Source organism: Vulpes vulpes, chromosome 6 (genome assembly GCF_048418805.1).
Source record: "Vulpes vulpes isolate BD-2025 chromosome 6, VulVul3, whole genome shotgun sequence".
NCBI lineage: Eukaryota > Metazoa > Chordata > Mammalia > Carnivora > Canidae > Vulpes > Vulpes vulpes.
In genome coordinates, this window is record NC_132785.1 from 73,363,871 (window position 1) to 73,386,522 (window position 22,652).

Sequence of the window (22,652 nt, forward strand, 5' to 3'; positions counted from 1 at the left end):
GTTACCTCGTTCTCTGTGCTTTGATCTTCTTATTTGTGAAATGGAGGCAGTAATACTTCCAGAGTGGCCAGCTGTCCTGGTTTGCCCAGGAGTTTCCTGCTTTAGCACCAGAAGTCTAAGATCTGGGGAAAGCCGTCCTTAAGACAAAAAAATTTAGTTTTAGGGGCACCTGGGTGGCTCAGTCAGTTAAGCATCCAACTCTTGATTTCAACCCAGGCCATGATCTTAGGGTCCTGGGATTGAGCCCTACTTCGGGCTCTGTGCTCAGCAGGCAGTCTGCTTCTCTCTTTCTCTCTCCCCCTCTCTCCCTCCACACTTCCTTGCCCTCTCCCTTGCACTCAAGCTCTCTCTAAAATAAACAAGTCTTTAAAAATCTCCTGGTTTTGGGGGGAAGGGTATGGCAGGTTTGAGGGAAAGTACAAAACCCATACAGTGGCCCCCAAAAGAGGGGCTGAAAGATACACTGTTTTTAGTATCAGATGTGTCCAGAGATTGTCTTCCATAGTGGCTGTTACTTTTTTCCCTTTATGGCTGATATTGGCAACCGTGACTTAAATGAGATAATATTTAAAATATTTAGGCTGTGGCCAAAAGAGAGTAAGCATTAAAAGATGTCTGCTTTAAAAAAAAAAAAAGATGTCCGCTTTTAGTATTACATTAAGGTTCATACTATTCTTTCATAGTACTGAATAACCTTAAAAAGCAGAAACATCGTGTGTAGATTCCTGCTATTGATACTATGGAAATCAGTACTGTAGCTCCTTGGAGTGGTAGCAATTCCAGCAATTGCCCTTTGCATGGTCAGTAAAACATCCTGCTGTCACAGGGTGCCCCACCATTCCCTCTCATTTTGCCTTTCAGCAGAGACGTTCTGACCCTTTCAAATATTTAGCAGTAGGCTTTCCTCTCAATGTGTGCTCACGACTCCTGTTACTGTTAATGGAAGTTACACATGTGTGCTCACCAGGATGAGAAAGCCTTTATCCCATGTTGGGCAAAGACCCGTGATCCTGAATCTCTTTCTAAACTTCAGACCTGAAGAGAACAGTGCAGGGAATTGCTTGCTTTCTCACTATATTAGCTGCTTCAATTTCCTTTTAATTGGAGCCTGCAATCCAGATTCTTGTAACTTCAGGAGGATGAACAATATAAATTAAGATCTGGATGCTTTCCAGGAAGGGCTCAGCTCAAAGAACACTTTTTTTTTCTTTTAACACAGTTGTGGCTATTCACAAATCGCATGCAGTTGCCTAATGAGTCCATATTTGCTTCTGAGGTTTCACATTTGCAAACTACACTGCTGAGAAAGTAAGTGAAGTGTTCACCCACCTCTGGTGTGAGCTGACTGATTTAATGTACAGGACAGATAAATACTAGAATAGTCAAAATTCTAAACCGCTAGCACAGAGCCTTCAAATACAATATCTTACCCTTGTTCCGGACATTCGTTTCTCCCTAAGAATTCTTTTTAATGTATAAGACTTCAATTTATGTTTAAGAACTAGTAAACTATAGCAGTTTGACAGCCATTCACACTTAATTCTGTGCATTAAACCAACAGCATTCTTTTCCACAAACATCCATTGTTAGGACAATGCTCTCAGACAGAATTTATGAGAAATGGAATTATGTTACCAAGGAGATAGCATTTACTATAATGAAGAGTAGATCCTAGAAAATGGCCCCTTTTACAGCCGCTCAGAGCAGAGCCACAAAAGCAATTGATTGGTCTTGGCATTTAGTCTTATATCAGCTGTGTCATCCATAGCTTCAGGAGTGAGAACACTAATCTAAAGTGACATTTCTGTTCTGGCGGGCTTTTCTGCCCTGATGAAAGCAATTACTTCATTCCTAAATGATAATTTGCAGGAGTTTCAACCACTTTAATTGATAATTTTTTTTTGTTCTGAGTTCAATTGTGAAGTGATTAGCTGATTTGGTAAATAGAAATTTAAGGTGTGAAATATACAAGTTGCTCCAAGGTAAAGTGCTCTTTATTGGGTGGAGAGAAATTACTTGATAAAGCCACAGTTTTTCCATTATTATGGAACTGCCAGTTGTACAGCTTAAAGTTCTGGGGGAAAATGAAGAACAAAACACTTTGATTCATGAGGTTTTTGGCAGACACCAAAGCATACAATGAATAGTTTGGTCTTGCTGTGGTTCATTCAAGGATTATTTGAATCAAGGTGAACATTGGTTGAAAAGGATTGTGCAGACCTCTCAGCTTTCTTTATTACTATTCTAATGACTCATTCTGGAATTAAATCCTCTTATTTAAAGTGTTAAGAATAAAAACGCTCATTGGCTAAAACCAATTAATTTAATTATTAAGTTCAAACATACACAAGGCATTTTCTGAAGATGAGGGAAGGCACTCAGTTGAATGGCTCTAATTACTCTTTTGATCTATTTTACTACAAGTCAAAAATGGGTCATGGTTATTCAATCAGAATATATCTTAGTTAAAAATTTTAAGGATGCATCTTAATTTTGATACTTTCTCAAATGTTAGCAGTTGCTGATTTTTTGGTACTCTTTTAAAGCCATCAATTTCATGATATTTTCTCATATGGGGAAAAATAATGGTCATTCCACATGTTAAATGAGAAAAATAAAGCAAGAATGAAGGTCAAACTGATTTAGCACATCAAACAGTCTTTGTCAGCCAAGCTTAATATATCCTGAGTTTGTGGAACAAATGAAATTTTGCTGCTATGTTACACTTTGCTTCCAAACAACCATTACAACTGGTTTTATATATTGTGTGAGCATCAGACCATCAAACAGTGCATCTTTACTGATGTGTTGCTGCAGCGATGATCTACAGCAGCAATCTGCCATTTATATAAGGGCAAAATGTGCATCTATATTTAGTTGTGAAATTGGCCTATTATACTCTTGATGTTTACAGAGGCTAACATAAATTAATGATGACAGCTATGAGCAGTGCATTAGTTAAGCAGCAGAGTTCTTACCTTGAACTGGAAGGTTCCAGTTTTCATTTCCAGCATATACTATACTGTGTTCTTTACACACTAAAGGAGGGTTTCTGAAATTATTACCTTTTCTTGGAGAGCATTAAAAGACTCCAATCTGTGAGCTATGTAGTACTTAATCCTACTAGATAATAGCTGTTTATGCATTTCTCAATTATATTGCCTTGTGAGAAAGGTGATATTTACAATCATAAGGAAAAATACTCTTGAAAGATTTTTTTTCTTTGCAGTAGGTTGATTTGATGGACTTTGAACTCCAGGTGATGCAATGTGTTTTGGGCCATTTTATTGAAAGTAATGAAAGAAAGGCAAGCAGTGCTTGTAGAATCTTAACTTTTTCCTTGGGAATCCTCCTCATTCTGCTCATGTCAGGGCAGGAGTAGGTACTAGAGTAACTATAGATTTCACCATTAACTATGACCAGAGATCTGACAAGTATGTAGGTGTTCAAAGGTTCATGAGTTAAAATGCTGAAACCTTTGATGAATTTTTGATGGCTGCATTTTTAATACAGGTCGACCTTCTTCCTTTGAGGCTGCATGCCAGATTAATTGATAAATAGTAGAAGTCTGTAGTGCTGGGTTCTCCTAAGCAAAACAAGTAGGAAAATCTATAAAAACCTGCCTTTCTGCCTTCTTAGAAGTACTTTAAAAGGCAAAATTTAAAGTGGTTCTGACTCTACCTTTCCCATCCCTTACAGTTAGAGGACCAAAATCTTCTGTGTTCTTTTATAGGGACTGGTTATTGTATTCTAAAAGTTTACATGAAGGTGTTAAAACTGAGTCCGAGAGAGAGGATTTTCATGTAGATGTAGTGTGAGTCTTTTGATAATGTCCTGATCGGGAGCTGTTCCACAAATACAATTCTAAATTATATAAAAAGAACTGACAAATATCTAGCTATTAAGAAGTCACCAGAGAGGAAGAAACGTTTACCTTGACTTACTTTTGTTGTTACTCTCTGACAATTATTTTGCTCCTTGTTATCCTCCGTAGATCTCCAGTTATAGTATTTTCATAATCTTCATAACTATTTCTGCAAAGTAGGAAATCAAAGTAATCAATTTTGCAAAGCTAAATTTGATAAGCCACAAAGGATAACTTACCACTTTTAATTTAAGGAGTCATCAAGTGCAAAGTTATCTGTTTTTTTTCTCCACCACGGACAAGTGGCCCAATAAATAATTGACATCTTTATCCAGTTCTATGGCAGCTTCAGAGAGATTGCAAAAACAGAGTCAATTCCGTAATATTGGCTTTGTGATAGTCGCAGTTTCTGTTCCTTTTTACCTTTTTTGGGGGAGGTTACCTTTTGCAAATAATTTCATTATTTGGCCTTGTCCCCAGGATAGAAGCTAAAGCAGCAAATGCCGCTGGTACATTACCCCACTCACCAGGCAGTATGGGTGAGCTCTCCATGGTCCTGGATTTGGGGTTTGTCTGACATCAAGGAGAATTTCTAAATTTATGAGTTTTTAAAAAATATTTTGAAAGATCACCTTTCTACTGGGAGTATTCATAAAATCATTCTGACCAATAATTATCATTGCAATTTTGAAGTTTTTATAGAAGTTTTCACAATTCTCCTGAGCAATTCATCCCCTTAACAACTGTTTGTATATTGTTTGTTTATATATATATATATATATATATATATATATATATACACACACACATACACACACACAATTGTTTGTCTTGCAATTGAGTGCCATTTTTTCTACTTTAGTGAATTAAAAAATGGCCACTTGTTACTCCTAGTAAGAAAATCATTGATTTGAATCTTTAACCATTCACTAATGGAATATATGTTTTATTTGAAAAATTGAATATAGCCGTGATACAACAGACTTAGGCATAAGGAAGACAGTAATGAAAAATAAGTATCTTTTGCAGTAAAGGAGTTTTATTTTGCTTAAAGTATGCAGTGTGATATGTCAGAACCAGTGACTAGAAATCATACTGGTGAGAACAGTGTATACATTATAAATGAGTATTATGGACCTCAAACCATAGAACAATCAGTGTGAGTCAAGTTTAGGTCTTCATTTAATAATACTCATGTTACTCTGTGTTAGGCACCATTTAAATATTTTATAAAAATTAATTCATTTAATTTAATCTCAACAAGAACCTTTTGAATCAGATAGTAATATCATCCCATTTCACAGATGAAAGAAACTGAGGCAGAAAACTAAATAAATTGCTCAAGCTACATAATCAGTTAAGTTCTAGAGCCAGGATTTAAATACAGGCATTGTGCCTCCACTATCCATGCATTTAACCTCTACCTTCTGCAAATGTGGAAGATATGCTGAGAGAGGCATCAAAGAGAACTTAATGTGATAATCATGATTTTAGGGAACATGAAAAGAGTTTATAAGAAATAGTCTGTTTAAGGGTTGTCACCAACAAAGGTTACTGAACATGCCCCTCCCTTCCTGGTTGCCTAACCTGTAGTGGGGGAGGGGCCATTTCTGCAGCTGAAACTTTATTTATTTATTTATTTATTTATTTAAAAATATTTTATTTATTTATTCATGAGAGACACACAGAGAGAAGCAGAGACACAGGCAGAGGGAGAGGCAGGCTCCACGTAGGGAGTCTGCTGTGAGGATTTGATCCTGGGAGTCTGGGATCAATGCCCTGAGCCGAAGGCAGATGTTTAGCCAATGAGTCACCAAGGTGTCTCTGATTTTATTCCCTTTGGTTTGATTCTACTTGTCACTACATGTGGAATTAAACTGACCAAAGTGAAAGTCGTAAGTGGCGATGGAGAAAGAAGTTTGAGAGGACAAATGAAGAAAGCAAACAGGTGTTTAGAATTATGGATGCCGTACCTCGACTCGGGGGAAAAAGATTGTATAAAGGAAGCTTAGTCAAATAAAATTATTATAAAAATTATAGAGAAAGAGGGTGGTAATCAGATGTGGCACTAGGGTTCAAACAGTTGGGCTTTTTCCCCAAATAAGTTTTATGATTATTATAGTAATAGTTATTACTTAGATACTGTTTACCATATGACAGGAATTTTTCACTTTACACTTATTAGTTCAATTAGTATAAAGAATATAACGAAGTAGGAACTATAATCATGTCTGTTTTCCAGATAAAGGAATTGAGGCCTAAAGAGATGGAGAGACCTAGAGAAGGTTGTGGGGATAGTAACTGTATGATGGTGTGAATACTCACAGTCTGGCTGCAGAGCCCACACCATGAACCCCTGTGGCTTCCAAGAAAGTTTAAGGATGGGTTGAGTATATTTTCAACGTTCCTAAGTCTTTCCAACTTCTTAAAATTCTTCTTTGTTGGGAAACTCTGAAGTAGACCCTTCCATATTTAAAATTTACAACCTATCTTAATTTTTTAAATTCAGAATTGTCGAAGAAGTTCACTGTTTTATAGTTTACCATATATTACCTTGGAAACTATCATATGAGCCATTGCAGTGGTCCCAGGAGATTGGTTTGTAATCCTCATGTTGTAAAATGATAAAATTGAGGCTCAGCTTTGTTACTTAAAATCACAATGCCTATGAATGGCCAGGATGGGTCTTGTAATTCCTTCATCAGGACTCTTTCCACAAAACACATAACTTATCAAGGAACTTAAAATATATGAGAGTATTAAAAGAATTACATTCAATAAGTGCTGTCCCCTAACTCTTCATTACTAATAATTTTTATTACTTATTATCTATAGTTAAAGGTATAACTTCAAAAACATATAAAATTTGTTGCCATTTTTAAAAAGATTTTATTTATATATTCATGAGAGACACACAGAGAGAGGCAGACATAGGCAGAGGAGGAAGCAGGTTCCCTGTGGGGAGCACAATGCAGGACTCCATCCCAGGACCCTGGGGTCATGACCTGAACCAAAGGCAGATGGTCAGTTACTGAGCCACCCAGGAGCCCCTGTTGCCAAGTGTTAAACAGAAATCTACATTAATATTATTTTAACCAGGGATGGTTGTTAAGGAAAGTTAATTATGGCAACATCACTGACAAAAAGAGTAGGGGATTCAACTTTTAAGTTTTATATGAGGAAATTCTAGATAATAGATCATTGCCCTTTTGGTTGTGAAGAAGCCCTTTGGAGATTCTGAAAATCATTTACTGTCTTCCCAAAATATAGACACAATTTTGTATATGACTTCTAAATTTATTTACAAGCAAGTCAATTAAAAATACATTTGTGTGTATGTGTAGATATATATGTATTTATGTGTGTTTTGTGTATATCTTTGGAAATTGTTGATTTTGTTGTTTGGTTGTTGTTGGTAATTACTGGTGAGGATGATGATATCGTCATCAAAGAGAGTTGAATTTTTGATTTGCTGAGGATTAAGGAAGAGTCTCTTTTTTAGTTATCCAAGGACTATGTGAGAGAACATGAGAGCAGTGGGAAGTTTGGACTCAGGGAGTAACTTACTGCCAATCTGAAGTTTAATCATTTTTTATATGGCAGAGATTAGCACCATAACATTTAATTAATTAATTTATTTATTTATTTATTTATGAGAGAAATGCTTGTGCACAAATGGGAGAGTGGCAGAGGGAGAAACAGAATCTTAGGCAGACTCCTTGCTGAGCACAAGCAGGACCCAGGGCTTCATCTCACAAGCCTGATGAGATCATGATCTGAGCCCAAACCACGAGTCCAGGCACTTAACCAACTGAACCACCCAGGCACTCCACTACCTTACATTTTATTCACATACAACCATTCCATTCCTTTTTTGGAATTCGAGAAGTACAATGATAATTTTTGGTTTCGAACAGAATTTACAAATACACAGTTTAAGTCTTCATGTAGTCCTTATTTCAATTTGAGAATTACTTACAACTGCTCTACTTCACAAAAGCAGGTATAAGATTAATCCACTATCTGTGTTGTTACCTTCAGGTCTTTGGCTTAATCTATTCTAGCAGCATTCTATAACCTTTATAATTCTTTGACTGAATTTTATTGATATTGCCCTCAAAACCAATTACTATTTATTATAAACATAGTACTGTCATCTTGAAAGTCTTCTGAACTATGATGTCTGTATAATGCTGTGATGTGGGAGTCATAGAAACCCTTGTTATTAAGATTATGGCCAAGGCAATTACTCCAGTAGGGTAACACAGAGTGTTAGAGATTTTTAAAAAAAGTGTACGGATGGAGAGAAGAAAAACAACAAGAAGGTGATTCAGGAGCACATGAAGTAAATTCTGCCCAGTGATATTTTAGAGAACTCAAGTATCAGAGAACATTGATTGGGCAAGGCATCCAAAGACATTAATGTCCATGTGTTCTTCTTCCTGGAGTGGAAATAGGAATCCCTTTCTCCTCTATGTAGCTTTTGGAGCTCCTTGAACTTCTCCCTGTGATCTTGAGCTTTGCTTACCTCCTCCCCTATAGAATTGGTTTCTTTTTCCCTTAAATTATTGATAAGCCTATGTATTAATAACAATTTCAGAATAATGACCTAATCATCTACTTGCTTCAGTTGAACAGAGAAATTCCTAGTATGAGTATTAGTAATATTAAGTAGATGACAAATGAGCCCATTTGAGATTCTTTGAGTGACATAAGGAGAAAGTTCCATATAACATCCATGTAAGACTACCATCAGAATTGGCCTCTCATAAATTCTTACCTAATTATGAAATACATCCCTGCTTGTTTATTGACCAATGGCATATTTTATTAGGCTTGCATTATTTTTTTAAAGTTTAATCAGTTAATGTAAAATTAAAACATAACATAAAATTGGAAATACCATGTAAAAATTCAGATTTTGTTCTCTAGAAATAGCAGCACTGGAAAACTGGCAACACCAGGTGTGCCTTCCTCTAGAACAGCAGTCACCTGAAACTGTGCATGTTGTCCCTTTGCCTGAGCATGTTGTTCTCCAGGTCCCCACAGAGACCATCAGGCCTCTTCACTCATTGACATTCCCTGCCTTAACCCAGGAAGCCCTTGAGTTTATAACCTCTGCCTAGAGCTCCATCATAGTCACTTACTGAACAACAACAAAAATTCTTAAGTTTAGCCCACCTTCTGGAGTACTCTTTTATTAAAAGAACACAAAAGGAGCAAAGCACTGAACTTGTACCACTGAACTCTACAAGAGGTAGATAAAACATGTCAAAAGACATAGTTCTTTTGGCACAGCTGACCTAAGTGATATTAGATATATTACCTTTATTATATAAAGGGAGGGATAGAAATGGTTCTTTTGTCCTTAGATGATGACCTAGATCCTGGTTATACTTAAACTTTATCAGATTTTAAGGCATCTCTCACTTTATTTACTAATTTTCTTTTTTTTTAAGATTTTTTATTTATTCAGGAGAGACACAGAGGGAGGGGAGAGAGAGAGAGAGAGAGAGAGAGAGAGAGAGAGAGAGAGAGAGAGAGAGAGAATGAGAGATGCAGAGACACAGGCAGAGGGAGAAGCAGGCTCCGTGCAAGGAGCCTGACATGGGACTTGATCCTGGGACTCCAAGATCAGGCCCTGGGCTGAAGGTGGCGCTAAACTGCTGAGCCACCCGGGCTGCCCCATAATTTTCAACAAGACAGAGTTTACTATTTATAAAATTGCATAAAGGCCAGCTATGATTTGGGGGAAATAAATGGCATTACCATGCTTTCTCCTTGTGAATTAGTGATGTTTCTGCCTGAGGTTATCACTTGAGACCTCAAGAGACAAAGGTTTGTCATCTGAGACAACTATGATGCTGAAAATGATGTTAACTGGTCTAGTACTGAGAAATTGGTTAGTTAACTAATGTAGAATATTTTATTAATAGAGTGAAACTGGTTGGGATATTGGCTTAACAAGTATTTATTTGACCAGAGTGTGATGGCATTACTTAAATTTTGTAGATCCTCAGATATTCTAAATGTCTATAGTGAATACAGTGTTTCTACCATGAAAAACATCCGGTATGCTATAATGTAATACGAGGTGTTATTGTCTGTATTGTACTAGTAGAAATCGGAGCCACATTCCCGAACTCATTTTGTTTGTTTGTTTTTTTAATAATAAACTTATTTTTTATTGGTGTTCAATTTGCCAACATACAGAGTAACACCCAGTGCTCATCCCGTCAAGTGCCCCACTCAGTGCCTGTCACCCAGTCACCCCCACCCCCGCCCTCCTCCCCTTCCATCATCCCTAGTTCGTTTCCCAGAGTTAGGAGTCTTCCATTTTGATCCATTGCTCCGGTCTGCCTTCCTTGCTTGTTTCTTTCTTTCTTGTTATTTTATAATAGGAAACTAGAAAGCTAGATTCAAAGATTTTAAAACACCTTCAGAGTTCTATAAAATTGCCACTTACAAATGATTTTAATAGTACCTTGATACTGTAAATATTGCTCAATTACTTATCATCAGGGTCTGATTTCAGTTTCATTTCTTGTCAGACATAAAACAGAGCAATTCAGAATCGGTGGACTTCTGTCAGAGGCTCAAACGCAACTTCAGTTGTGCCAATTCTGCCCTCAGCAATGTGGGCAAACTTCAAACAGAAATGCACATGAATAGTAAAAGGAAAATGGTGGATCCCACCTGTTGAATCTTCTGTGAAGTAATATGTCTATAATGTTTATAAATTTTAATAACCCATACGGGGCTTTATCTTTCAACATTAAATTTATATTATCTTCAAGTTTGACTTTTCTGGGTAATGTATTTTATTCTCTAGTATCTTAAAGAATCTATCCATCTACTAATGTATATTCATTCATAAAGAATTGATGTTATCTCTTATCGACCAATTACCAGCACATTTATAAAGTTACATGTAAATCTTCATTTTCAGTGGGATGTTTTCTCTATCTGACTTAAGGTATGATACTTATTGAGGGCTGGAAGCACAATAAACACCCTTCACAGAACCAACAAATAAAATGTTGATGTTTACCCTTTGTTCCCCAAGATGACATTTGAAGTACATTTTAAAAAATAGAGTGCTTTTGATAGCTTAAGATCCCATAGTGATAACAGTTAAATGAACAAAATCATTAGCCTAAGAATAGATACATGAATACTAGTCTCATCCCTTCAGTTGCTTATAGCTGATAATAGCAAGCATTACCTGTAATTTTTAGATCTTAGAAACAAAGAACACATAACACATGGCCAAATAGAGGAGAAAACCTAATAAGCAAACTGTTTTTTATTCATTGCAAGTAAGTTTATAGAGTGTAAGTCTGGGGGTAGAATTTATGGTTTTAGTGTTCATTGTCTAGAATTCATTTTACTATGGTGCTAGAATTTGAAAGACTTTGGTAGATTTTTGCTGGGGAAAAAAGGAAACAAAAAGAACACAATTTCTATCTGATGGTCAGAAGCACCTGTTCTAAAGAACACTTTTTCACTCCGTTGATTGCAGTTTACAAGCATTGAGAAAGGAGAAATCCCGAGATGCTGCTCGCTCCCGCCGGGGAAAAGAAAATTTTGAGTTCTATGAATTGGCCAAGTTGTTGCCTCTTCCTGCAGCCATCACTAGCCAGCTTGACAAGGCATCCATCATTCGACTTACAATTAGCTATCTGAAAATGAGGGACTTTGCTAACCAAGGGGACCCTCCATGGAACTTGCGAATGGAAGGCCCTCCACCTAACACATCAGTAAAAGGTAAGTTTTAAGCCCCTGCTTATTCTGGAATATGGTGGTCTGTAGGTGTCTCTAAGATAAAATGTTTACTATCATCCTTTCTTCTTTTCCTGCATATCAAATCCTTTAAAGGGATACAAATGTGGAAATCTGAACTCTGCATGAGAAAGACACCATGTGAAGGTGAAATAAACCTCTTCTATTTCTTTTTTATTTACCAAAAGTCTGTCAGCCTAAATATTCTATCACTTTATATAAGCTTTCAGAGAAATGAGAATGAGATGACTTACATTAAAGTGCTTCTCGGGTTTAATTTGTACTATGCTAATACATGCAAGTTATTGTTGATGGGTGGAGTATAAACATATTTGTTAAAGGGTGGAACTAATATTTTCTGTCTTTAGTAACCAAAGAGAGGAAGGGAGCTGAGTCCAACTGTAGAAGGCATTTTGAGTAATGATTTTATTGACTAAAAACAATTCACATATCAATGTTTCAAGTCTCAATACATATTGTCTAAAAATTGTTTAAATATAAACATTTATTTGTCCTTCAAATCCTTGATGCAGTCACTCTTAAAACTTATTAAAAATTTTAGGCCTTCTTCACTCTGATATGTAAGAGAGGTATTTTCTTTTGTGTTAGTGAAACTTCTAGTAATTTATAGCATGCTTAGCATATGAATATGTGTGCATATGTTTATTGGTGTATATGTGGTGTCGGCCATTGATTTTCTATCTTTAAAGGCGTGTTATTCACGGCATTGGACTTAAGAGATCTGCTAATTTCTTGTGCTCTGACCTTGTATCTAGACCCTTGGTGGGCATAAACTTGGACATTTGGCAAAATTGTAGGCAACTCTGGGGGAGGAACTAGGTTCTTTAAATTAAGAGATTATACCTTAACGACTACCTTTGGAGTCTTTGTATTCTTGGCTGTTGTAGGAAAGGGTTCTAGTGGGAAGCTGTAACCTCCTAGAGGATTCAAATTAAAATTATGGATTGAAAGCAGTCATTATTTACAATTGTGTGCTAAGAGATGTGACTACATATGTGTGTATATATTCATATATATATACATGTGTATATATAAACATGTATATACATGTATATGCACACACACGCATGCATGTGTGAATCCATTCATATCTCTACCTTGGTACTTACAAACTGTATTTCTTATGCTTATGGAAGAAGAAAATTAGAATTTAAACTGTTATTTCTCTTTAGAGCAGGGCAAACATTCTTCTGTAATAGGCAATACAGGAAATATATTAGGCTTGGAGAGACTCTCAACCCTTCCATTGGGTTGAGACATAAAAATCAGCCATAGACAATATGTAAACAACAGGGTGTGGCTGTGTTCTAATGAAACTTAATAGATAGCTGCCACCAAATTTGGCCCAAAAGCCATAGTTCACAGATTGTTGATCTAGAGTAGAAGAATGACACTGAGAAATTGAGAAGAAGGGCAGGATGTCAGTATAGACAGAGTCCCAATAGCAGAGTCCCCAGTAGCAGAGTCCCAATAAACCAAGACACACTCATGCAGTCCTTTCACAACCCATCTTCCTGTAAAAATGTAATGTCAACATAGTAATGTACCAATCGATGTTCCAGATGCTAAAGTTGTAGCAGATTTTCCCAAACTAAAGATGTGAATATAATCTAATAAGCATGTCACATCCATAAGAATGTACTCAGTAGACTGTCATCATGTTTATTCTGAATCATACAAGATGATAAGGGTAGGTGTAATAGGTCAAAAGTCACAGACTGTGCAAAATACATTCTTAGGCTTCACTTTGAAATGCAATTGGTGGAGGGACTGGATTTGTCTTAAGCTGTTTAGCACAGTTATCTTTTATTTCCATTTTTTAATTTCAAGGAGTTGGCAGTTGATAGGCTGCCTTGGTACTGGTGGTTCCCTGAGTAGAAAAATGGTCCCATGGTTTGTCCATTCTCCTGTGAGGTGATAACCCCGCTTTTAGAATCATGACCTTTTAGTGATGCAAAACTATAGCTCCTGCAGAACCTCATTTACAGATGAGGGAAATGATCTAGAAACAACATTTAGAGTGAAGTATTAGCAAATTTAAAACTAGAATCCATTGTCTTGCCTTTCTGTCTAGTGCTCTATCATATCATATTGATTCTAGAAATGGTATTTGATTTGCATCCCCTTTATTGAATATTATAGGTCAGAATTCTCTAAGCTTTTGGCTACAAAAAATAATTTATTTTTACTTTGTGGACTTCAATCAGTGAAACTCTGTAACTACTTATGATAAAGATGGATTAAAAAGATAAAATATGGTCTCTGCTGTCATGGCCATTTCAGGCTATGGAAGGATATGATGATGTCAGTGAGGGAAATGGGAAGGTCAAAATGGGTATTTAGGAGGCTAGAGGGAGATAACAGATTTGATTACTTTGAAAATTCCACGCAGATAATAGCAGAGCATCCAATTTGGTACGCGTGTACTCCCGCTACTAAAAACTAATGATAGTGAAGGTGTAAGCATAGTGACTCTATCCAGTTTACACTGGCTCTCTAAACTTGCTAGGATGCAATGGGCACTTTCTGTAAGCTGGTTTTGCTGTACAATATATGTATATTTTATTGCTCTACTCCCATTCTTTAATGCAAACCTGTTACTCATTCTGATCAAACATTCATGAAACAACATCAAAAGAAATTCATTTTAATTTATTAAGGTCTTCTATGTTGTGCCCTTGAAGAAGTTCATGTGGATAAACAAGCTTATATAAATAGCCTGCAGCGTCATGTGAAGTGCAGTTCATAATCCAACAATAAAACGGTAGACATTATACTTTGTGCTTCTCCAAGCAGTCTCTTGAATAAACCTAAAGGCATTTGGAAATTTATATGAAAAGTATTTACACCATGTAGGCAATGGTTTTTTTTTTAATGTGATGAGTTGTTCATGTTAATAATTAAATTTCAAAGCCTGAATTTAAATTTGTCCCACACAACTATATAGAAACTTAATCATTTTAATTTACTGCTTCAGAAAGGTCCTTCACTCTGCCCCGTATTCCTCACATCTTTTCTTAAAAGTCTATAAAGGTTGATGAGTTTGTTTTGTGATGCCCATTGTGTATAGATTATTACAAGTTATGCTTGCAGAAAGAACACTCAGGTGACAGTGTATAATGTGTCCTGAGTCAATTACTTCATGGAAATGATATGTTAAGCAATTGGAAGGTAACAGATAGTTTTTTCCATTATTTTAGAAATATCTGTATTGTTATAATACAGATCAAATCTACAATGAACATTATGCATTATTCAAGAAATGACCAGGTATTCTCAGCAGTGTTTCAGCTAAATAACTGATGATTGTAACCTTTAAAGAAATCTCATTGTGGTGACTGTTGGTAAATCACTTCTCCATTCATAGTAATCTCTATTTAGAGGCTATCTAGAAACCATTATATGTTTTATTAATCTTAAAAGCAATAGCTGCTGATTTGACATTTGCTAAAACTAGATAAATTTTCTGTCTTTTTAATATCACGGACTTCAGTTAAATTTTGGTGTATATCTGCTACAACTCTATTAATCCAGGAATATTTACCACTGTAAGCATAAGTTTTATTTCAATTTAAGCACTGCATCTTTTAAACAACAATTTGTGTATCTGTGTGACAGGCAATGATGCTAAGATATGTAAAATTTAAGACATTTTTAGCCCTTGAAGGAAACAGGTGAAAAATATTGCAAGACAACTGGTGATTAAAATTGGCTGAACACGTTAAGGAAGATCTTTACTATGTTTATAGAATTTTTCTTCACTCTTTCAGGCTCCTATTGTGAATTAAATGGTTGATATCTCTGAGAGGAGAGATCTGCAGGTCTTTATTTAAGGAATGCATGAGGCATCCTTTGCCAAAGACCACACTTTAGCAATCATGTTTAAAGGATCCATTTAAAACAGTCATGTGTAGCAACTGAATCTAGGACATCTTTCAGAGTAACACTGAATTACTATCATAATGCTTATGCCTAAAACTTAGATAGCATTTCATAAAAAATGGCTCTGTTTCCATAGAAGGTGGAGAACCCAAGACTGTCTGCGTGATTATTGTTCTTGGTCTAAGCAGCTCTAAGGTTTTCCACTTCCTCTTCTGGCATTTTTACTGTGTATGGACACATACTTACTTCTACCAACTGACACTCATACTTGGGGGTAAGGGTCCTATTCCTCATTATTTAAAAAAAAAACATATAAAATGCAGTTTCTTAGAATCTGCATGGCATGTACACCAGCCTGTGGCATTCTTTCTTATTGTGTAGGCAAATGGTAGTACCCAGACTGAACCCTTAGGTTCTGAGCAGAAGCTTCCCTATAGGGGAAGACAGAGATTTGCTTCTTATTTGATTTCTATTCTTGCCTCTACCTCCATAGATTAGGGGCCCAACTCCCCGCTTTAGTCTCTGGTTTCACTTAGCTTAATCCAAAATCAGGGGTGGCACCATGGGGCGCCTGGGTGGCTCAGTTCATTAAGTGTCCAACTCATGGTTTCGGCTCAGGTCATGATCTAAGGGTCATGGGATGGAGCCCAGCATCAGTCTCCATGTTCAGTGCGGAGTCAGCTTGTCCCTCTCCCTCTACTCCTCCTGCCACTCATGCTCCTTCATGCTCTCTCTTAGATAGATAGATAGATGATAGATAGATAGATAGATAGATAGATAGATAGATAGATAGATAAAATCTTCAAAGTCAAGGATGGCTTCAAATGGAAATGGGGCCATCCAAAAGCTGAGCTCTCAGTATTCACTCTTGTTTATCTTGGTAGTGAGTGCCAGGTTTTACTAGTATGTGGAAATATGATGTAATAGAATTGCCTTTTCTTAGATATGCTTCCAGGAAGGCTTTTTAATTATATGTTGCTATCCTTTTGTCTCTTTCTAGTGAAGTTATGACTTTGGAAGGAAGTTCATTGAAGAACTGACCTTTTACTTTATTTTATTTATATCATGATAGGACAAGTCTTGTTTATATCGCCATGCTTCCCTAGGATTGTCATCTCTGACACTAGACATGAAGGGCTTTCTGACAAATGTGGATCTGATGATGGCAGAGTAAGTGTCTGAGACTATAATTCTGTGCAATTTTTACATTTTCTCAGGAAAAGCCTTGCTGTCTAAAGAGGGGGACTCCAGGCTGCCTTTAGCATGAAGCATGGAGAAGCACTGCTGCTTTCTTGCCGCATGCCACTGTTAGAGAATTGGACTGGTCACCATTACTTTCAGCGCACCTGGCACTGTTGTGCATCCAGAACTACCCTCAATTCCAAACACTGATTCAGAGGAAGCTTATTTGCGAGAGTGGTGGCTGAGACCATATGCATACTCTTGTGTACTAGTCAGCCATTGCCAGTGCCATTGCCATTGCCACTGGCAATCAGAACATCTCAGCAGCACACTTTTACTCCTTGTGTTGCTGTGGTTCATTCTTGGGGTTGGCAGATTTAGGCTGAGCTCAGCTGGATAGCTTACTTCCTGCCACAGTTCTACCTGGGCTTGACTCCTTCAGGTTTCAGCTTGGATCTGCTCTTGGTCAGGGGACAGCAGAAATTTGGGAGAGGCTCTTTTCATGGTTATGGCAAAGGGGGAAAGGGATGAGTGAAACACTTCTTAAGCAATTTTTGTGGAGGCTTGTGGAGATGTGGAGGAAAGGGTATGCATGTGCCTTTGCATTCTGCATTGGGATTCATCAGTCTGTCCCTCTATCTGCTATCCTCTTTCCCTAGCAATACTGAATACCTCAAAAACACTTATTTGTGCCTTTGTACATCCCATCAACTAACTAGAATGCCCTTTTCCTTCTTTTGGTTTTGCTGAATCCCTGTTCATCTTTAAACACCCAGCTCACATGTCACTTTCTTGGTCTTCTCTCCTTCCCCAGAGTTATTCATTTGTTCCTAATGTTACTGTTCATAGTCTTCTGTTGTTTTTTAGTATCAACTCATAATTCTTTTCTTACCATACCTATCTCTATGTTTAGACTGTGAGCTATCTGAGGGAACAGTCTAGGACTTCGTATGCATGTCCATATATCTCCATGTACAATGCCCAGGAAAGAAAGTCTTTAATCACATTTTAAAATTATATAGTACCACATTATATCTTGGAATAGCTATTAGCAAGCTGAATAATGCTGATGAGAACTGTGGGTGGGTCTAAGAGCCTAGGATGAAGAAAGAAAAGAGTAAAAAAAAAGGTAGAAGAAAAATGGAGGGAGAATGATGGGAATAGTGTGAAACCAAAGGGAAAATAAACAGTGTATTGAGTAGAAGCTAGAAGGCATGGTTCCTCCCACCCTGAGATGAACTGCCTTCTCCTTCCAACATTTTTCTTTCATGTAATGTATGGGCTAATGAGTTGATGGTTAAAGACAATAGTCTCAAGAAACCCATGTCTTGGGTGTATAAATTCAAATTCATTCAACCAATATCTGAGTACCTTCTCTTAGTAAGTCCCCGCAACAGATGGGGGCATAGAGAGAAAGTATAAGGCCTTGGGGGTATTTATCATTTATTGAGAAATAAAAATAGAAGGGAGGGAGGAAAGGAGGAAAGATGAAAGCTTTTGATAAACCATGTGACTTGGGTTATAAAGTCCTTTCTAGATCTCAGTTTCTCCTTTGAATTTTCTTTTTGTGAGTGATTCCGGTCTGGGTTATTGCTAGTCGGTAATCCCAAACCCCAGTTTTTTTAGAAAGGCTTTAGCAATTATTGTCTCAAATTAGCTTCTCCTGAGACCCTTGGAGTTTTTAAAGCTGTTTGTTAGTAATTTCAAAAGCCATGTTCTCTATCTCTTCCTATTCTGCTAATATTTCTCTTTTCCTTCTCTTTTATGTCTTTCCTCTTTACATGGAGGTATACTGTCTCCCTGGCATTTTGGGTTCAAAAATACATGACGTAGTTGATTTATCTTAAAAGATTTTATCTGTTGATTATCAAGATTTTCAACATACAATTATTATAAAGAGATGAAAAATAACATAGCATACAGTGAAAATTTAAAGTAAACAAGCCAAGTGCCAACTATATGATAAAGAAAAAATATGAGTCTAAAACTTTATATACTTTTGATTTGCTTTTTACTCTTGGCAAAATCATAGGGGACGTACTTACATTCCATGTCACATTCAACTTATTTTAAGAAGTCTACCAGTTCTTGATAATGTAATATTTTAGTCACGGCATTGCCTTACTACATTGTACTCACTTATTTAGGACTTTGAAGTTTATGTGCCCTGTTCTTTAGGGCTGGACTTCTTTGATGTGTTTTTGTTAGCCCTCTCACCTCTTGCAAAGCACAATATATAGTTTCAGTGCTCTGCAGATAACAATATTTCATGGGAATAGCAAAGAAGGAGTCACCTCTGACTGCTTTATATGATTGAAATTGTACTGTGGCTTTAATTTTCAGAAACAGCTTTCTAGATACTGTGCATAACTCTTGGCTGTGCCTTAATAAACATGTGGTGACCTCCACCTGTAAAACTAATGTGGCTTTGAATACTGATTGATGCAGCTTTTCACATCCTTTCTGGGTCCATAATATGTCAGCAAATGTCAGGCCCTGGGCAGGAAAAGAAGGCCAAGAGAATTTGGGGTTTAAGATCATACAGATATTCTGTTTCAGTCCCCCTGCTATTGTGTGGAGAAAACTGATAGAGAACTTTAGTGATATAAATAAAGTCAGTAACAGACTTGGAAGTAGGGTTTGGACCTATGAAATTCCAATTCAGCACATGTTCCTCCATAATAAAGAGTATTTCTGGGGTGCCTGGGTGGCTCACTGACTTAACCTTTGGCAGGTCATGATCCCAGAGTTCTGGGATATAGCCCCTCTTTGGGCTCCCTGCCCAGCGGGGAGCCTGCTTCTCCCTTTCCTTCTGCCTGCTGCTCTCCCTACTTGTGTTCTCTCTCTCTTTGTGTGTCAAATAAATAAATAAAATCTTAAAAAAAGAGCATTTGCTTTCTAAGTTCAGTTCATGTCACCAGCTGTCCATAACACCTTTTTCCATTTGTATTACATGAACATGAACATGCATGCACATGTATGGCTCCTGTGTAGAGATGAGCCCTTTTTAGAACAAATGTTAGGGAATTCAAATTCACAAAATATTTTGAGGCTATTCAAAGGCAAAGGAGTTATAACAATGAAAAAAGTCATTTAAGGCATTAAATACTAAAATTACAGGAGACTGTGTGAGAGTGCCCTCCTACATAAGCAATTGAGAAGGGTATATTGGAACTCTGTCCTAACTTTGCAACTATTCTGTGGATCTAAAATTATTCCAAAATAAAAAGGTTATTTTTTTTAAAGCACTATAATGCACTCTACTGTCAGAAACATGAGAAAAATAGACCTCTACCCAAACTGAAACTCGTTCTGTCCCAGTTTCCTACTTTTTCACCTGGTCACTGTTGAGGCTCCTTAGGCTCACCCTTTTCTAGAGCTTCCTTTCTGGTTGTATTATTTAAGAAATGTGATTAACTGACAGCTGCCATGTCCATCAGGATATGGAAGAAAGAAAATTCATTAAACTGTTTACACGGTTTTCCTAAGTTTATAAACGACCACTGTCATCAATAAGGAGTCACAAGAGCACAATTGTACATCCTGGTTATTCTCCCTAGATAGCAAGCTGGATCCAACTTGCACACTGTAGTTGGCCAAGCTCTGTGAAGAGCTTTAGAATTGAAAGGGCTTAGGGACTTTTTCTTAGAACCCACATGGTAAGCCACGTATTACTAGTGGCAATTGGTTGAGGCTTGAGTTGATTTTAAAAGTGTATTGACAATAAAGGGCAGGTAATGTGCTTTCTGAAAATTTTTTTTTGTTTTTATCATCTTCAGAGCTAATGTGTGTTCATGTAATCTACTTACTGTGATAGCCAGCATACCTACATTGTATGCCAGCTAGGGGTGCAGTGGTGAGTAATTTGCTAGGTTTCCATGGATGTATATTGTTCTCTGCATTGTGCATAATGCGGTAGAACTAAATGTACAGTCCTACAAGTCATCGGCTTAGTCTGGCTTATTATTTTCCCTTGGTTTCTCAATTTAATGTAGCAAATGATCCAAACTAGGGCTATTTGGAGTCTTCTATAGAGAATCTTACTAAAGAGAAACATGATTAAGGCTTTGTCTACAAAGGACTGTTGTTCAGCCATTTTTGACTTACCTAATCAAACAGCTGGTCAGTTTAGTTAAATAATTGTTTTGATTGATTTGCCCACATAATTTATTAGGTGTCTTTCTGATTCAAATGGGGGCTTAAGGCATGATACAGCTATAACCATTATGTCAGAAGTCATTATTAGAAATAAGAAATTTGGAGTTTGTATATAAGAAATCCAATGTTATTATGAAGATTAGAATGAATAAGATTGGTAAAGCTGAATTAGGTTAAATTCTATCTGCAAATAACTATCTCCAAGACCATGTGTACTTAAAGTGGGGAAAATATGACTAGACTGTATAGAATAGCCCAATTTTCACCACTTACTAAAGTGAACAAGTTACTGAAGTACTAAAGCACAATCATTAGGTAACACTGTTGTGCTCTTCTGCCATTGTCCCTTGAGACTGTCAATCACTGGGTGTTGAGCAAGTGCTCAAGGGGTGAATACTGTACAAAGTAGTGGGGGGAAATTAAAATTTGTGAGTTTATAGTCCTCACTTCCCAAAGCACTACAGAGACTTAAAAATATATTTTTCAGTAGTGTTTTGTAATTAAAGCACATCACTCATATATAATTTTACAGTTTAGGAAATAAGGCTGTGTTGAATATCAGCACTGATGATGAAAACAGACTGTGTACACAGTTTGGGTTTTATATAAATACTTTAAAATATTGGCTTTCTTCAATAAAAATAGATGAATAGTATCCAGGTTTTTACAAGAATTTTAGCATAAAAGCAAAATTGCTATCATTTTCTGTTTTGAAAAGAGACATGAAGATCGCATAACAAAATGTGTAAAATGCAGTATGTTCCAGAGAGCTGTGACAGAAAATGAGGATGCAGAAGCAGGTGAACCTCACTATGGGCACACACAGGACCTTTTGTAAAGTGGTGCAGTAATATTTTCTTAGTTGATACCCAACCTAGCATGCCCTGCATTGGCTCTCCTATGGACACTGAATACCCAAAGTTGCAGAAAATCTGTGTTAAGGTGTTCAGCCTGTGTTATTGTGTGATTTACATCTAGCAGGCAGTCAGACCGAAACTTCTTGTTGCAAGTCACTACATTTTTGGCTGTACAAACATCTGCTTCAAAAGTTGACAGAAGTTAGAGAAAGGGACTCTTGTAGGGAGTTATGAGAACCTATAATAAAGGTATAATACATGCAGAGAAGGCCAGTGGATCCAGCAAAATGTGTAAATACAATGGATACTGATAATCCCAGCCATTTCAGTGTGTCTTCAGAGCCTTACTAATAGCATGCTCTTGGTCAGTGCGTTGGACACTCTGAGTTCAAATCTTTGTGACTGAACAAGACATTTCTTAGTCCCTAGTTTGTCTAGAAAATGGGGTAGTTGGCCTTGATTCAGCTGGTCTTATACTGTAGTGAGTCTAGATTTTATTGAGAGACTTAAGCTTACATAGAAACTACCAAAGGCAAGTTGCAATTTCTTCTTAGGATTGTTATCATGATAGAGCTAACTTGTATTTTTGTTTATTTAGTTTGGCACAATTGTATTTCTGAAATGATGTTAATCAGGAAGAAGAGATGGTTAACACAAAGTTTATTTAAAAATACATTTTGAGATTCTAACATGTCAAAAGTCTTGACTTGTATCCTATGACAGAGCAGAGGAAATTTAGAGGGTTGCTTAAAATACACAGATGATTTGGGGATATTAAGGGAACTTAATGTTATGCTAATGCTTAAAATAATGAGATCTTAAAGTTGATTATATACATTTTTAATATGTGGATATTTCATTGAGATAAAAAGATGAAAGCATTCTTAAAATAGGCTGTATCTGAA

At 36.7% G+C, this 22,652-nt stretch overlaps 1 protein-coding gene across 13 annotated transcripts in view; it reads left to right on the top strand.

The window, feature by feature from the left end:
- Window positions 1-22,652, top strand: part of NPAS3 (neuronal PAS domain protein 3) — an 832,714-nt gene that overhangs the window by 246,140 nt on the left and 563,922 nt on the right. For 8 of the 13 annotated variants that reach the window (XM_072761396.1, XM_072761391.1, XM_072761392.1 and 5 more), the window contains one exon: window positions 11,388-11,632. In XM_072761396.1, coding sequence (XP_072617497.1) covers window positions 11,388-11,632 — 245 coding nt within the window. Of the gene's footprint in view, window positions 1-11,387; window positions 11,633-11,743; window positions 11,795-22,652 lie in introns of all 13 variants that reach the window. The other 5 variants (XM_072761402.1, XM_072761394.1, XM_072761390.1 and 2 more) reach the window with 1 other exon arrangement.